The sequence below is a fragment of the Rhinopithecus bieti genome, unplaced genomic scaffold, assembly GCF_001698545.2.
Source record: "Rhinopithecus bieti isolate Rb0 unplaced genomic scaffold, ASM169854v2 scaffold_14174, whole genome shotgun sequence".
In the NCBI taxonomy this organism is placed as follows: domain Eukaryota; kingdom Metazoa; phylum Chordata; class Mammalia; order Primates; family Cercopithecidae; genus Rhinopithecus; species Rhinopithecus bieti.
The window spans coordinates 291,756-311,108 of NW_016807844.1; the positions used below are offsets into that span (position 1 = coordinate 291,756).

At 34.5% G+C, this 19,353-nt stretch overlaps 1 protein-coding gene across 1 annotated transcript in view; it reads right to left on the reverse strand.

Moving 5' to 3' along the window:
* The window catches only part of DPP10 (dipeptidyl peptidase like 10), a gene marked incomplete at its 3' end in the record, with an annotated part of 621,968 nt that overhangs the window by 266,956 nt on the left and 335,659 nt on the right, over positions 1-19,353 (reverse strand). Inside the window, exon 5 of the mRNA XM_017883864.1 lies at positions 16,509-16,583. Coding sequence (XP_017739353.1) covers positions 16,509-16,583 — 75 coding nt within the window. The remainder of the gene's footprint in view (positions 1-16,508; positions 16,584-19,353) is intronic.

Consider the following 19,353-nt stretch of genomic DNA (forward strand, 5'->3'; position numbering starts at 1 on the left):
GTGATCCGCCCGCCTCGGCCTCCCAAAGTGCTGGGATTCCAGGCATAAGCCACCGCGCCCGGCAATTACCTGAACTTTCTATGCAATTCCCTCATCCACAAAACCAATAATGCTTAAAAGGTTACAATTAAAAAATCTCTCCCTTTCCCTGTCTCTCTGTCTCACACACATACAGGTACACACACACACACACACACACACACACACACCCCAACACACACAAACACAAAGCTAGAGGAAGTGCTGTTTGAAACTTCTTGGAAAGAAATGCAGTAATATGCCTCAATAACCTCTACAAAATTAATATCACTTGATATAGTGATTTATCAGAAATGTGGCCACAGTTTTAAGGGCAAGGATGATCATCACAACATTGTTTATAACAGTGGGAAATTTTAAATTAACCTAACTGTCCAATAACAGGAAACAGGACACGTTTTGGGGTATGGGATATGACTCCATAATTTGGAACATTTTTCGGAAAATAAATACCATAATTCATTTTATAAATGAATAACTAATAAGTACAGGTATAATCCATAATAACCTAATTATAGGTTTTAAATTTCTATTCTATATTAGCATCATAACTATTAACAACATTCATTATTTAGAAAATTTCCCCTTTCACAGTGTCTTCTACAAGATGACTGTATTTTACATCAATAAACATGAAAATACTTCTGCTTAGAAATTATAAGAGAGAGCAAATGAACATCTATGCCATTAATTGTTCTCATGGCATCATTCAATCTGCAAACAAAGAAAATGTAAATTATTAATAAAATGTTCTCCCTCAGAAAGTGTTATTATACAAGCATACATATGAAATGAAATTCAATTGCCAGAAGTGCTCTTCAATTCTTTATATAGAGAAAAGTAATGACAACAAAGTGATATCCTCAGATTGAAAATTGCTAATGTTTTTGTATTTGAAATATTATGGATAGAATTTTTTTTTTTATCCAGAAAGAAAAAAATGATGAAAATCATTGTCTGACAGTATTCATAAGTGTAAGTGCAAAATTATAGGTGCAAAACTAGTTTAAGTTAGAAAATTATGCACAAATAACTTAGATTATTTAATTTGTTTCTTTATGAAGATCAAAATTCACACAAATACCACTGGCTTTTCATCAGCCTGTAAGGTATCTCTTATTTTGAAACAAGTCTCTTGAAAAGGAATTAGAAAGATGCAGAAAATGCATATTTTCTCCCTGAATAGACAAGCTTTGTTTCCCCCACTTATGCAATTATTAAAGAAACAAAGAAATGACTATAATGTGCACATACACTGTACTTGGTGCTGGGTTTACCACACACATTAAGTTCCAGTTTTAGCCTTAAATGATCCCAAGAGAAAAAGGGAAGAAAAACGTGTATAAATTTTAATTAAACATAATGAAGTTTAAGTAGAATTAAGTATCATAATGCAATACTTCATTCTATTTCAGGTACAGTAGTTTATATTTTATATCTTAACACAAATTTGCTGTTAAAAATAAAGTATAATTATTTTGACCATAAGCCTTGGACATTTTCTGGCCAAGGTCTTTTAAAACTGTGTTGACCTCATGGCTAATTATATTCTCTATTTCTTCTTTCCTCAGAAACACTAAGGTCCTTTCTAGGTAGAGACCCCCACACTACACACTCTCTTTGAGCTGGTTAATTTACTAACACACAAGCTTTAACTGTTTTCCTTTTTAAAATAGGCAGCATAAAACAATTGAAAATTAATTAGTATAAACTCCAACTAGGAATCATAACATTGCTGTCTTGGTATAATCAGAAAATATTAGAAAATATTACTTCTGAATTTCTTCTCTCTGTGTATATCCTGTTTTTTTTTTTTTTTGTTTTTTGTTTAACTTGAAGTTTTCTATTTCTACTAAGAATTATTACTGTTATGGTTCTCTGAAAAGTTATTTCATATTTGATACTTTTCAAAATAGATACGATTACATGAAACAAAGTCTACTGCTTTTGATTGAAATTTGTAGCAAGAAAAATCAAGGTCTATATAAGCTGCAACATTTCAAACTTGACATATTATTTGGAAAGTCACATCGCTTTTTTCCTGTGTTTATGGTATGATTTATTTCAGAGGTAAAACTGTTATGCTTCTTGAATTAATGGAAAATAGTGAAATTTAACTATTTCAACATAACTCACCCATGGTAGATTTTCTTGCACAATGCCTATGATGGACAATTATCCACCCATCTTTTGAATATTTTTAGAGAAAACAGACTCACTGACTTCAACACTAGGCCTTGTACTAGTGAAAAAACAAGTGTTGAGAGAGGCCTTCATTATGTGGAGCCAAAATCTGCCTTCCTGGCACCATTTCATATCAAGGGCCCTAGTTTTATGCTTAGAAATACATCAATTTCTCTTCTCTGTGACAGCCCTCCAATACTGAAGATATCTATTAAACTTCCCATATTTTGCAGAGTTTTCCTTTTCCACAATTGCATAATTCCTTCCTCACAGTTGAAGATGTGATGAAGGAATTATGTAATTGTGGAAAAGGAAAACTCTGGAGATGAAGATTCAGCTTCATCTCCAAGCTAAATCTTGGAGAATTATGACTGTCTCCTATACAGCCTCTAATTGGTTAGAGTATCCCAGGTGTTTTCCAATTAGCCCTTAGAACAATGACACATCCACCTCCTGTATCCACTGAGCAGCACTGAGCAACAGAAATGTAACCCAAACCCAGCATATGTAAGCTTATTTTTAGTTGCTATGTTCATAGAAAATAAAGAGTAACTGGTTAAATCAATTTACTAATATATTTTATTTAACCCAGTGTATCCCAAATATTAAACATATCATGAATATGACACATAATATTATATGATTTTCTGTTTTCTATTAAGTCTTCAAAATCTGGGAAGTACAATTTTTACCACAGTTTGGAGTTTCAAGCTCTCAATAGACACATGTGGCTGGTGACTACGGTATTGGCACATGGTTCTGGGTAGTTTCATTTTATCAACCAACCTAAAATGTATCAGTATTTTAAAGTTAATATGACAGCCTGAATTAATACTGAGCTGTGGCCAATAACGTCACTTAAGTTAGTGTATCCATTACTATCCTTCGTGCTCCATTTTGGGAGCCAGATTTTTATAAAATGCATGCTTAAATTCACTCGAAACACTGTTAAGTTTAATCATTTGAACTCCAGTCAGCATTGCCACCCCTAGGTTATCTGTAATCTTGATTATATAGATTATCTCTAAACCAACCCTCTATTCTACCTTGCTCATTCAAAACTGTTACAAGTATACTTTTATCTATTTATTTTAAACTCTTCAAAGTGTATAGAACAAGAAACAGACATGAAAATATTAATCATACATAATAATACAGGTTTCTGATCTATCCATGGAGGCCTTCACATATAATATCAGTTAATCACAATTCTCTGGATATGGTTATTCAGCCAGCTTCAAAGCCATCTAATCTCACTAGATCTAACTAGTATTCAGAACTCTACGGTGATTTCCTGATGCATTTTCCAAACCTTCATGCAGTTCACTTCCTTTGTTTCAGGATCTGTGTCAAGGGAGACAGCCATCAGTCATTCTCATCTCCTGAATTTTACGGCCTCATGTGCTTCCTTCCCATGAAGTGTAGCTGTAATCACAGCTGTGACTGTGTGACAAACACTAGAGTGCTAGTGATGGTTTATGCGTTTCAAGGCTACAGTTTCGCACACTCTGCCCGGCTCCCTTGAATTACCGAGACTGGGGGAAGCCTTAAGCCTTCCCATGAGGACATGGAAGTGGTCCTGTGGACACATACACATGGAAAAAACTGAGGTTCTCAGTCAACAACCGGCATCAACTTGCCAGCTACGTGAATGAGTCACTTTGAAAGTATAGCTCCCAGCTGATTCAAGCCTTCAGACGACTGCAGCCTCCACATCTGGCATCAATCACATAAGGCCTCAAGTGGGAAAGGTACACCCACGCCCTTCTAGAATCCCTGATCTGCAGAATCTATGATCACAATAAATGACTGCTTTATGACCTGAAGTCTGGCAGATGTGCATCATTATTGGGTGACCAGAATAAGATCTTTTTACTTAGCATCATAGTATTTTCCTAATACACTACTGGCCAAAGTATGTTTTTTTTGTTCTAGACCATACATAGATCCATGAGAAAAAACAAACAAAACAAAACAAAACAAAACAAAACAAGTGATGTGTCTCAAATAAAGTCAGGTGCAATAAATATGTTTTCTTCCATTTGATAAATTATAATACACTCACTTATTCAAATCTCTCTAAAGCCTTATAATAGAGAAAACTGCTTAACTCACATTCAGCCTAATATTTGCCAAATGTATAGGAACTCACTCTACTTTTTCTCCATGCTAAGCCTATTTCTACTTTGTGGCCTCCCCATGTGCAAGGGGATTCTTTTGCAGTCAACACACCATAAGGAAACAGGTTATTTTATTGTCGTAGATACTTATCTCATGATAGTAAAAGTAAGTAACAGGCACTTGCAGGAACCCACTGAACTAAAGAACAGTCCATTATGTTAATACAATTACATATATAGGTACCTATTCTAAAAACATGTTTCAGATCTACCTGTATGTCATAAATGTATGCAAAGCTAAAGAAGTAGGTTGGAATCTGCACCTTGCAGTTTAAAATGAGAACATGATATTGTTTCTATAGAAACAAACTACCTGTGATAGATACAAATGATGACTCCATTATGTTTTACAATTAAGGACTGTCTTGTGTAGTAACAATTTTAAAATATGTCTCACTAAATAACTCCTATGAGGAGAAACTTACTTTTACTCCATCACTTGCCAATTCTACTCATCTATTATTCCTAGTGTAATTTTACCACAGTAATGAAGGCAATCAATCATTTGATATTGAAGGTGTTGATTTTATTTTTTAAAAAATAGGCTTGCTTTCTCAATGACTTGATCTTAGATATTTGCACTTAGAGAGTGAATATGAATCAGAGCTTTCAGTGGTAAAAAGGAATCAGAATCTGCTAACATATCACAGATTCTCCTATTCATAAATTATTTTGTTGTTTATTTTTGTTCATTTACCTTAGAAAAACCATTAGTGCCCTATAAAACAGTATCCTAAACCAAAAAGGAAAAGGAACCTTAAATTCTTCCTCTTTACTGGGGAAGCATACATTTACATTGCTTGCTAGTGGGCAGTTTAGCAATATGCATCAAGAACATTAAATAATGTAGAAAACATATAATCCAATAATTTCAGTCTTGTTAATTTAACTGAGAAAAAACAAAGACAGATATTTTTTAGTGTTCATTGCAAAAGTTTTTTTTTTTTTGTAATAGTGAAAGCGTGCTAATCTGTCAACTCTAAATATTAAAGAAATGGAGTTGAATAAATTATTATATAACCACATGAAAAGATTGTAGAGCCATTAAAATAATGTTTTTGAAAAATATTTAAGACAAGGAACAATGTTCATAGTGCAATGCTCATGATAGTAAACTGTGTTATACTATTTTTATAATTTTGTCTATAAGTAGAAAAAATATATGTACTAATGACAATAAATAAGACTTAGATGAGATAAACCACTACATTAACAGCGGTTTTCTCTAAAAAACAGAGGTAGATAGAGGTATTATATTTATCTTCTTTATTTTATATTTTCAGATTCTCTATAATAGAGTCATATTATTTCAAAATAAAAAGATGTTATTTAAAAGTACGTTGTTTAATTAGTAATAAATTGATAAATACATTAGTAACTTTCACCAAAAAATGTTGTAAATACTGGCTTCCAAAAATATTTCTTGTGTTTCCTTCTTTCCTTCCTTTTCGTCACCTCCTAGAGACTTTCGAATTTTTGCCTTAACCCAAAAGAAATATTCCAAAATTGATACTAACTTATTTTTAACGCCTTATTATCTCTGTGTAGTAAGGAGAAGGTTAAATAGGAGGGTGGTTCAGCAGCAGCAGCTACAAAACAGGAAAGGTGAGTGTTCTATGGGCACCAGAAGGCAGGAGGATTTCAGGATGAACTCAGAGTCCCACATGTTTGAACATAGTAACTTTCCCAGACTCTGCTTTCTTGGAGTTTGTATTGCTTGAAATATTAGTGAACCCCAAATGTATGAGTCTTAATAGCCTAGACAGTTCTATAACCAGATTATATACTCCCACAGACTTCTTAAAGATGTATCTGCAATTGTAAAGCACTGAAGTATTAAGGTCCAGAATTTAATTAGATAATTCACTAGAGAAGAGTTACTTCTTAAAGCAGTAGTGCATGCCGGATGCATTTTACAGGATTACTTCTCAGTTAAAATAGATACTTATCAGAAAAATAATTGTGTACACAGAGCTATAAAGTAGTAAAGACCTAAAGTGAAATAAATGCATCTAACTGTAGAGAATAACAATGCTGATTTTTTTTTTTGCAGAGCATCGAATTTAGAGGACAGATACTAACACAGTAGATGCAGTCCAGGTAACAGTTGATTTGTTCCCTCTATTAGACACGATTTAAAGGATTCATTCAACTATGACTCTTGCATTCAGAAAAAGCTAATTCTTACGCAGATTTATATCCCATTATGCATAGAGGGCAATTCTAATTCTGCTGAATCAACAGTAAATTTAATTCAAGTTTCTGATCACAAACATAGGATGTATTAAGAAAGAGGCTGACAGTGTAAAATGGTTAACTAGTCTACTTGACATGGTGTATTTTAAACCCAAACAAGAAAACTATAAAACTATAAATTTGTTTAAAAAGGTTAAAAAAATTAATGATTTCTCCTTATTTCATGTTTGTCCTTTAAAAATATGTGGTAAAGGACTCTTGACTTTTAAGGATGGCTTAAAATACAATTGTTAAATAATTCCAATGGACCAAGAATTCCAAATATATACGGAAAATATATAACATTAAATAGATTTATCGGTTAAATTAAAACTATTTATATACATGACTCAGAATGCTGAAAAATAGTTTAGTCTGATATGGTGAATATCAAAATACTAGATGACAAATATTAACCACAAATATTCTGATCATCAAGGTTTTAGCATATCATGATTTGTCATATTTTGGAATGCTTTCATCTTCTTTAAAAGCATATTTTTAATTTTATGGCATTAAAAGGCATTCCAGAATGATTATTTCATTGACTATTTTGAGAAACAGTTGTAAAGATGTAAATACAAAAATAAAATGTCTAACCATTACGTCTGGAGAAGTATATGAAGTACTGAGTATTGAAAATCATATATTGTTTGATTAATAAACAATAAAATATTGTAATGTGTTTCACTTGCCTTCCAATTAATTAATTAGGAATTAGTTGATAAGATTTTAAATAGGAAAATAATTCTATCAGAGTACACAGTTAATCTGTAAAGATAGATAAAAACTTTTTGAAAATGACAAAGTAATCGGAAAGCTAGGGACTTTGGAGCTAGAAAAAAACAATTCAGTCCCAGCTCTGCAACTGTGAACTGGGGACCTTGAGGAAGTTAGTTAACATCTCTAAGTCTTTCTCCCCTGTAAAATATGATGTAAATAGCCAAGAAGTAGGACTTCGGGAGGTTTACACTGATAAGCACACTTCTATGGCAGATGCACTATCTAAGTACCCAAAAAATGTTTGTGCTCTCTTAAATAATCTTTTTTTGAAATAGGTGTCAAAGAAGAAGCAAAGTAATGGATGGGAAAGAGAGAGTGATCAGACAAATAATCTATATAATAATGCATTGTTCATGTACATCTGTATTACAATCTAATCAACAAGAGGGTGGATAAGTTGTGGTATGTGTAATGGAATGGTGTATCATAGCGGGAAAGTACAATCTGTTATACAACACTTGAAAACTATGGATATATTTTATGAACTAATTATTGAGTAAAATAAGAGATACACAAAACAGTACATAGTGTTTGACTTTACCTAAAGTGCAAAAACAGGTATAATTAATCTTTACAAATGTAGACAGTGTTCTGTTACATAGTAACAGGGAGAACAGCAATGTTTTGCTGCTTTATCTGGGTGATGGCACCGTAGAGGTGTTTAGTTTATAGAAATTTATCAGGCTATCTTCAGAGTGTATGCAAGCTCCTATAGGTATGTTAGATTTCAATACAAATTTTAATAGGGATAATTTGAATTTAAACACATATTTTGTTCCAAATTCCATGCACACCCCACTAGGCCACCTATAATGAAAACAGATCAGACATTAACCTTGAAGGGTAAATTGCTTACTAGAGCAATATCCAAGGTCAGAAAGGAACAGTTGGACATTAAATCCCGGAAGAAATCATTGTGAAAAACTAAAGAAAAAAGGGTAGATCATCTTTCTTAAATGATATTTTCTATTAATCTTTGTCCTGCATACGGTGAGATTCTGGCTGCTTAGCTCTCTTCTGAGGTAGAGCTCTTGCAGTTTAAGGAATCAGGTCCCTAAACACTGGTTTTCAGTCTTGAATGCATCAGAATCACTTAGGCTTGTCAAACCACAGATTGCTGGGCCCACTCCTCCAGTTTCTGTTTCAATGAGACAAAATAATTTGGATTTTTAATAACTTCCCAGGCTATGCTGATACTGCTATGCTGAGCATATACATTGAGACCCATTGTTTCAGGAAAAAAAATAATAACTTTCAATCTTGAATCACATTAGGTAAGTTAGTCTCTGTATTTTCAAATAAAGGAAGAATTACACCAACTACTGCTGTGTGTTATGAATAAAAGATATAAGGATTAAGCATGTACAAGTAAAGACTTTGGCAGAAAATATGTGCAGTTTAAATAATTAGCTGTTTTTATTTTGATTTCTAGTGTTTCCCTTTTCTGAAATCTGGAGAGTCTTCAATAGGTGGAAGAGACCAGTTCACTTAAAATTAATGGTTTTCACCTCTAGCTGCACATTATCTCCTGGAGAGTTTGTAAAACTCCAAAGCTGGGGCTATACCTCAGGCCAATTAAATCAGAGTTTCTGCAGGTGAGGGACTCAGCATTAATAATTTGTAAAACTCTCCAGATGATTTTAATGGTATAGCCAAGAGTCAGAATGACTGCTTTATTTATTTAATTTTTTTTTTTTTTTTTTTTTTTTTTTTTTTTTTTTTTTTTTTTTTTGAGACAGAGTCTTGCTCTGTCACTCAGGCTGGAGTGCAGTAGCTGATCTCAGTTCACTAAAATCTCCACCTCCTGCGTTCAAGCAATTCTCCTGCCTCAGGCTCTAGAGTAGCTGGGACCACAGGTGCATGCCACCACACCCAGCTAATATTTTTGTATTTTTAGTAGGGCTAGGGTTTCACCATGTTGGCCAGGCTGGTCTCAAACACCTGGCCTCAGGTGATCTACCCACCTAAGCTTCCCAGTGTGCTGGGATTACAGGCGTGAGCCACCACACCCAGACTACTACTTTAGATCCACAAAAAACAACTTCTCCAGTAACACTCAGAGTCCACAGAAGTCAGTTGTTGATTGAAAAAAAAATTGTCTAAATTTATCCTAAACTAAATAATTGATACTTACTTGACTCGAATTGAGAACATTGCTAGGGAGGTAAAAACTAAACCAGCTTTCTCAATCTACCCTGATCCTACAAGAAAAATAGTGCTAGATCTTTTCATAGTTGCTCTCTCACCTAATCACAGAAGCCTCGAAGCAGGTTGGTTACCATATGTCTTTCTCTTTACACAAGGCAATGATTCAAGATAGTGAGTTTGAGAAGTGCTCGTATCTTCTTCTTCTTCATTAGAGCTAAGGGAAAACAGGACTGAGGATATGTGTGATGCCCATGATTCAGGCAACATCTCTGTTAATTGTGTTATGTGGCTTCCTGATAATTCATCAAAAATGTTCTTTTGAAGTCGACCCACATTACTGGCTATGATTATATTTATTCATACAGAATATTTTTTCCATTGTTTGATCTTTTAGGAAGATTGGTTTTAATCATTTGGCACCATAAACAATTGAAAGTAAAATGGAAAATCTATGATAAAACATACAAAAGTAGAAAATAATACAATCATATATTAATCATATTGATGGGAGTTTAGTAAGCCTAGAGAAAAGGAAACATAGCAAAGTAAAAATAAATTTTATTCCCAAATTCAAATTTTAAATAAAAAACATTTAAAGCCTCGGCAGGGCACGGTGGCTCACGCCTGTAATCCTAGCACTTTGGGAGTGCTGAGGAGGGTGGACCACCTGACGTCAGGAGTTTGAGACCAGCCTGGCCAACATGGCAAAAACCCATCTCAACTAAAATTACAAAGATTAGCTGGGCGTGGTGGCAGATGCCTGTAATTCCAGCTATTTGGGAGGCTAAGGCAGGAGAATCGCTTGAACCTGGGGGGTGGCAGGGGTTGCAGTGAGCCGAGATCATGACACTTCACTCCAGCCTGGATGACACAGTGAGATTCCATCTCAAAGAACAAAACAAAACAAAAACTGAAAACCTCAATTGGTGATATAGTTAAAGAAAGAAAAATAAAATGTAAAATGAATAAATAAATTCAACAAGTGAATGTTTTTTAACAAAATACCAAGACTACAAAAGATAAAATAGTGTATAAATACATTATTCCCCACAAAACTAATAAAACTGAGAATATATACTGAAAAGTTAGCTTAAATGGATTAAAACACATATTAAAAGAAATATCTATACCTCTATATACCAACTATATATGTATATATTTATATTTACACAATTATAAGAATATGAATGCATACTGATATATGAAATTTTATTTATGAATACACAAGTATACACAATGGGCTATAGACAAGGAACTGTACCTGAAGAGTCTCTGTGGGACCCTCACTTGATGTGCTTGATGAACTGCTAGACTGTAACGGATGAAAATAGGAGGGGCATTGGAGGGAGTGAGAGCATTTTGCACATAGGAGGGAAAGCAAACGTTTGGGGACTATGTTGGCCAGCCTTCATGATGGTTCCCAAAGATACCCAGCCCCTACCAGTCTTCTCCAACAATGAAACAGAGCTGAATTGTGTGACCAAGAGGTCCTGTGAAAATGACAGGTGACATTCAAGGATAGGCCATCCAAGGCACTGATCCTCTTAATTACCCACGCTGGAGAAGTCCAGAAATTACATTATGAGGACACTCCCACAGCCCCGTAAAGAAGCCAATGTGGAGAAACTGGAGGCTTCATGTCAATAGCCAGCACCAATTTGCCATACATGGGTGTGATCCCATCTGGATGTGTGTGCCCCAGCCTCAGGCAAGCTGTCATATTACCGTAGCCTCAGCTGAAACCTGGGCTCAACCCCATGAGAGATCTTGAGCCAGAATCACCCAGCCAAGATGATTCCAAACTCCGGATCCACAGGAACTGTGACAGACAGTAAATTCTTTCTTAAAAGTCACTAGTTTGGGGCAATTTATTAAGAAGCAATATACAATTAATACTGATTTTGTGATGTGTGTGTGTTTGATTAGTATGTAGGCTATATGTAATCTAACCATTTAACAATTAGTTTTTTAAAAAAAAATCCAGCCCTGTGTTAATAAAAATGGAAACATAATAGGTCATACACTGCCTACCAGCTTTTCAATATCTAAAAACAAAAAAAGCAGAAAGAATTTTTTCAGTATGTAGCATGAGACTTAAACTATCTGGACTCTACCTCACACAATATACAAAAATAAACTCAAAATGGATCAACAAGCTAAAGAAAAGAACTGAAACTATAAAACTTTTTTTGATTTTGGCAATGGATTTCTAGATATGATACAAAAATCGTATGCAATATAGAAAAGATAAGATCAGAATTCACCAAAATTTTGAAAAACTGTGAATCAAAGGATATCATCAAGAAAGTGAAAAGAAAACTCACTGAGTGGGAGGAAATATTTGCAAAATATATATCTGATACAAATCTACTCTTTAGAATACATGAAAAACTCTTCTTTTTTGTTTTGTTTTGTTTTTGAGACAGAATCTCGCTCTGTTGCCCAGGCTGGAGTGCAATGGTGCCGTCTCGACTCACCGCAACCTCTGCCTCCTGGGTTCAAGCGATTCTCAGTCTCCTAAATAGCTGGGACTACAGGTGCCCACCACCATGCCCAGCTAATTTTTGTATTTTTAGTAGAGGCAGGGTTTCGCCATGGTTGGCCAGGCTGGTCTGGAATTTCTGACCTTGTGATTCACCCACTCGGCGTTCCAAAGTGCTGGGATTACAGGCGCGAGCCACCACGCCTGGTCAAAGAACTCTTAAAATCAACAAGAGACATAAATTAAAATGTTTTTTCAGTATAAACTGTATATAATAGAATGTTCTATAATTTTAGCTGAATTTGATTTACAGGTTTTTTTTTTTTTTTTTTCTTTCTGAATTGTCAAGCAATTGGCTAGCGAGTCTGAATTGACTGCTATCCCTCAAAGACTTAATGCTGCCTCCTTGAGGTTTTATGTTTTCTGCCCACTTGGAATGATTTTCTATTCATTTTTACTTGTCTGCTCTTTAAAGTCCAGCATATGGTTCTTCTCTAACATGATTACCCTGAGTAAAAATTTTCCTTTATTCTTTGATATGACCATATGTATGATACATAACATGATGTTGTATGTTGTGGATATAAATGTGTCATATCACCTCTTCCTGGTTATAAATTTCTTCAAGGAGATAATTCAATTTATGTGAACACACCTACAAATACACCCTGCATAATGTAAAGTCCAGCAATTGCACCTGGGATGTAATAAACAAATAAAATGAATAAATGAGATGATATAAAATAGTGAAATAAAGTTTCTAAAATTGATTTAAATGCTAGCATTCTTTCACTTCCAGTTATTTTGTCATGAAGTATCCTTATTTTTCCTTGATAAGAAAAAAAGACCACAAGAATATGAAGATTGGTCCATAAGTATGTTTATATTATTAATTATATTTTTATAAGCTTGTGCTCTATTTTTTCCAAATACTCAAAGTTAACCTGGTTTTATGCTCCTTATTCCACATTTTGCAAACATAAACCTAAATTACAAAAAATTACTATTTAAAATAAGATGAAAAGCAATTTTATTAGTGATGCTATCAGGGATGATCTGGCATAATCTAATACAGTTTTACTTTTCATAGACAGTTAACCAACTTCCCTGAAAGCAAATAGTAAAAACTGTTCTTCTAGATAGAAATCGACTGACTTGAACAACAGTACAAAAGTTCTCAAACTAATTTCACTAGTTTATTTAATAATTAATCATTTTTTACTACTTTTAACTATTTTCATTCACTAATCTTTAAAAACTGTATCAGATTTGCATAAAACTATAAATGTGGAAATGCATACTTAAATCTTTTTACCTCTTTCCAGTAACTTATTTGGGGCAAAAGATTTCAATGATCCTGCATAATCCATACACTTAATAAAATAAATTGAAACTGAATTTAACAACAACAACAAAAAATTACTTTTGCCGTCAGGCATGGTGGCTCACATGCTTGCCAGGCCGAAACAGGTGGATCACCTGAGGTCAGGAGTTCAAGACCAGCCTGACCAACATGGTGACACTTCATCTCTACTGAAAATACAAAATTAGCTGGGTGTGGTGGTGCGTGCCTGTAATCCCAGCTACTCAGGAGGCTGAGGCAGGAGAATTGCTTGAACCTGGGAGGTGGAGGTTGCAAGGAGCCGAGATCATGCATTGTATTACAGCCTGGGCAAGAAGAGTGAAACTCTGTCCCCCCCGCCGAGACCAAAACAAACAAACAAACAACAACAACAACAAAAAAAACTTTTGCCGATTTTAAGATGTTTTTAAAATTACAGCTTTTTTAAGTTAAATTCTTTTATTTTGACATAATTATTTTCACATGGCATTGTAACAAATAATACTGAGAGATCACATGTATTTTTCACCCAGTTTTCCCCACTGATACTCTCTTATAAAACTACAAGAAATCCTGGTCAAGAAAACAACCAGGTCAAGAAAACAACCAAGATACTGACATTTATACAATCAAGAAACAGAGCATTTCTATTTCCACGAAGATCCCTCTTGTGGTCCCACAAAATTAAAAAAGCTGCTCCCTTTTCCCTCCTTTTCTCCTGGAAACTACTAATCTCTTCTTCATTTCTTTAATTTTGTCACTTTGAGAATGTTAGATAGATGAAATCATACAAACAATCACATTTGGGACTGTGTTTTTCTTCACTTGGCATAACTCCAAAGATTCATCCACATTGCTGTCTATATCGAAAGCTTGTTCCTCTGTATTGCTGAATATTTATTCCATGGGATGAATGCACCACAGTTTATCTAGCCATTCACCCTTTGAAGAACATCTGGGCTGTCTCAGTTTTTGGCTATTATAAATAAGGCTGCTGCAAATATTTGCAGACAGGTTTTTGTGTGAACATTATTTTTTATTTATCTGGAATAAATGCCTTGCAGCAATTGTCTAGTGAAATTTAATTGCTAGGTCGGATAGTAGTATATGCTTAGTTTTTAAAGAAACTTTCAAAATATCTTCCAAAGCAGCAGTACCACTATACATTCCAACAGCAATGTATGAATGATCCAGTTTCTCTGCATGTTTGCCATCATTTGGTGCTGTCACTTTAAAAACAAAAATTAACCATTCTGATAGATTTGTAGTGATACTCTATTGTAGTTTCAGTTTGCATTTACCTATTGGTTACTAATGTTAAAATATTTTCATGTACTTATTTGCCATCTGTAAATCTTCAGTAAAATGTCTCTTCGTGTCTGGGCCCACTTTCTGATTGTATAGTTGTGTTTTTGTTATAGTTGTTATTTTTAACTGTTTAGTTTTAAGAATTCTTTACATATGAATGTTGGTCCTTTGTCAAACATGTGAATTTCAAATATTTTCTTCTAGACTGTAACTTGTATTTTTAGCCTGAAACGGGGTCTATTATGGAGCAATAGTGTATCCTGCTATGGACTGTACTTTTGGCATACAGTTTAAGAAATCTTTCCCTAGCCTTAAATCCCAAAGATTTTTTTCTAAAAGTTGTATAGATTTACACTTTGCATTTAAAAGCATGATCCATTCTGAGTTTCTATAAGGTGTGTGGCTTAAGCCAATATGATTCTTTTGTTTCTTGTGGGCTTTAGGTTTTATTTTTTGCCTATGGATATCTGATTGTTCTGGCACTAGTTGTTGAAAAGACTGTCCTCCATTAAATTGCTTGTGCACGTTTGCCAAGAATCTATTAGGCATAGTTCTGAAGGCCTATTTCTGGGTTCTCTCTTCTCTTTCATTGATATATGTGTTTGTCCTACTGCCAGTTCCGGTCTTCATTACAATAGCTCCCAAAACCTAATTTTTTTAAAGTTCATGATCAGTTTAATACAGCAGACTTTTCAGCTTAAATTATTTAGATAATGTTATGTTAGAATTTTTTAGTATAATATTTTCGTTTATAAAAGTCAAATATTTTTCTTACTATAACATATGATTTACAAAATCCCAACGAATAAAGGTAACTCAAAGCAAAAGATAAGAAAACAGGTCAACGTCTACACTAGGAAAAGAGGCCTTTGACTAAAATCTCTCTGTCTTTTACAGCATAGATTATTTAAGTCAAAAAATATAACCTAAAAAATATAGCACATGTATATTCCAAAAGACTAAAGCCATCAAATAGCAGTTCTTTCAAACTGTGAAATTCCATGTGTTCAAAAGGCTTTCAAAGCATTATATGAGGCTTCCTGCCTTAAGTCCATAAATTTTTATTGTTCATCTTAAAGCTTGTAAACTTCCTTGAATGATTTCCAATCATTTATTCTTTACAGATACTAATCTGCTGAATTGGCTTTCCAACATTTACTTTGCTTTTTAACTGTGCAAATGATATCTAAGTACAAAACACTCAACAATCATACATATTGCTTTAATTGTGCTTCAGGGCTCACATGGAATAAGGAAACACTAATTTCAATTAGAACATTTTATTTGTTCAGAATTAATTTCTTGGCTTGCCCAATTTGCAAAATTTTCTACAACCCCAAGCTGACATTCAAATACCACTAAAGAATCCCTAGACCATAATCTGAGTCAATGTTTTCAGCAGGTGCCTTCCCAATATACACATCTGAAGCTCAAGGCATAGCCACTAGTAAAGTCTCTAATCTGCACACACACGAAACACTCAAGCATATGGTAAGGCTTATCTTGAAACTTTCACAAGCCAACATTTGTTCGATTTGCTAAACTCTGCCACATTATCCTCTGCCAAGAGATGGACTTGCATCAGCACAGGCACATGGCAAATTGTCCCAATTATTTGCTATATAGATACGGAAGATCTTTGGACATTATCTTCGAACACCTTTTGTGCAAAGTAGTCATTACTATCCTCCTGTAGTTACTAGATATGCCAGATTTTGCTTAGGTGAATTATAGCTGAGTAAAATTATGAATTATCACCCCAATGCATCACAAAGAAAAGTATTCTCAAAGAATATCACTCCTTTACCTGTTTGACATCATATGCCAGAAGGACATATTTTAAATCTGGTGAAACTGAATGTCTTGATGCTTTGAAGGTTACCTAGAAAAGAAAAAAAAGTTATATTTAAAAGCTTTTAACATGAAATTGGATATATAAATATATTTTAAAACTCAATTATCATAGCACTATAAAATGTCATTCTCATTTCTTTTATATTATATATTTGCACGTATGTACGTATGATTATTCAGATGAATATAAAACACTTAAAGAGGACATATTAGACATTTCAGCAAGAAAAAGTTAGCTAATATATCTTTCTATATGTTATCTCTTAAAGAATATGTTAATATTATTATTTATTTATTTATTTATTTTGAGACAGATTCTCACTCTGTCGCCCAGGCTAGAGTGCAGTGGTGTGATCTCGGCTCACTGAAAGCTCCGCTTCCCAGGTTCACGCCATTCTCATGCCTCAGCCTCCGGAGTAGCTGGGACTATAGGTGCCCGCCACCACACCCGGCTAACTTTTTGTATTTTTTTTTTTTTTTTTAGTAGAGACAGAGTTTCACCATGTTAGCCAGGATGGTCTCGATCTCCTGACCTCGTGATCCACCCACTTCGGCCTCCCAAAGTGCTGGGATTACAGGGGTGAGCCACCGCGCCCTGCCAATATTTTTATTATTTAAAAAATTCAAAGTCCTATTGAAATTCCTGAGTAACCAAAATGCTTCTATATTTGCATGCTAGATTAATCAAAAGGAAAAGAAGTATTGACATTCTGCTTGTCACAATTTCTATCTCTGTGTTTTTGTATTCTTACTGATTGAATGTTTATATTTAAAGAAGATACTAACATTAAAGACAGACTCTTTAAAGGAAATCCCCAGGGTGAAACAGAAAAACATAACATTGCATTTGATGTCAAACAAAAACTACTACACTGTGCTTGACTAATTTTGAGCCTATAATCATTGAACAAATTTGAGGACAGAAGGAATTTAAACTACACAAAGAAACAAATACATTCAAGGTAGAGAAAAGATTTCCCTTGAATTAGAGCTACTTGTCTAATTCATATCTACAGAGAGGGCAAGCACATTGAGTTGATGCATCAAAAACCTCCAAAATATAAACAAAAAAACACAAATTGTATAAAATTTTAAGCACAATAGATACTTTGCATGGTATTTGCAGAGAAATATGTACATAAACAATTATGTGCACCTTATAGTTTCCATAAGACTGCTCTCTATAGAGTCCAGAAAGTGTAAAGTCAGAGTTTCTCTGTTTTGTTTTTGTTTGTGTTTGTTTGACATAGGGACCCCAAAACACAATGGATAGGATAAGAAATTCAGACTAATCCATATTTAGCAAGTTTGGGTGGTATAATAAAATATATTTTTGGTCTTTTCTCTGGTTCTTGGCACAGAGCTCCAAAAACCCTTGAAATTTCCTGAGTGATAGAAATGTCTTTTGTTATTCATAGCAAACTTCTTTGCACGTTATTAGATTTCATGCTAAAGCGACTGCAACATCAGAGGACTCTGTGTGAGGGAAGGGGTTAGCTTATCGTTTCAGGATTAAGCTGGTCATCAGGTCACATCAATGCGATTACAAATTTAGAAATTTCAGCCCCATTCTGAGATCTGGTAGGAGAGAAGAGCTGGAGATCAGAGTTCAGCAGCTGGCCAGTGATTCACTAAATCATGCCTAAGTAATTAAACCTTGCTTAGAAACTCCGAATGATAAGGGTTGAGGGAAACAGCTGGTTGGTAAACATCCGGATGCACTGGGAGGGTGATGTCCCCAGTTCAAAGACAAACGGCCTCCTGTTCCGGGGACTCCTTCAGGCATCACCCCATATATCTCTTCATCTAGCTGTTCATTTGTACCCTTTACGATAAACTGCTACTCGTAAGAATGGCTCTTGTCTGAGCTGAGTTATTCTAAGAAATTCTCCAGCCTGAAAAGGGGTAATAAGAACCCTCACGTTTGCAGCCAGGTTGGACGTAATTCAGTACCGTTGGGACCAGGGACTGGCAGCTGGCATCTGAGGTGAGGACAGACCAGGGGAATTGAGCTCCTTAACTGTGGGGGTCTATGCTGATTCCTGGTAATTAGTCTCAGTATTGAATTGAATTGCGGAGCACTCAATTGGTATCAGAGAATCATTTTTAGAATGACATAGCTTGTTAATTCCTGAGCCAGATATGCAAGAGAATGGAATGCCCAGGGAGACCTCACCATGTGACAATGCTAAGGTATGGCAGTTTACACCTATCTTATACAATCCACATATAAGGCATTTTAGAAGAAGATGACGGTGTTCATTGGCAATAATTCATGTCAAGAATTTTTTTTTTCTTAAAGATTCATTTAAATAACCATGAAAATAACAACATTAGCAGCTACCATTCATTGGTCTTCTATCATGTGATCTGCAAGTTGCTAGGACCTTTGCAATTATCAATGATCTTAAATAGTCTTCAGGGCAATACTATGATATAACCTCATTCTCTCTCTCATTACTTTATTGTATATTGAAATTTGATAGAAATTAACCTATGGGGAATTTGGGGTGACACTAGATACACAAAGTATCCAACATTATAGTGTCAGGAGGTGTATTGCTTTTAAGGAAATGTTTAAGGGGACAGTATCAAATGGTATGCTGTTATGTAAAGACTGGTAGGGCAATATCATCATGCTTGTCCTACAATATTGCAGTTGTTACACCTTTCCCAAGGTCAGAGAGAAGCATGCGTAACAAGACAATCCAGGAGGGCCTCTTCTCATAAGCCTTGCATTATCTCACTAGCAGTAGGGTTTTTTTTTTTTTTTTTTTTTTTTTTTTTTTTTTTTTTTT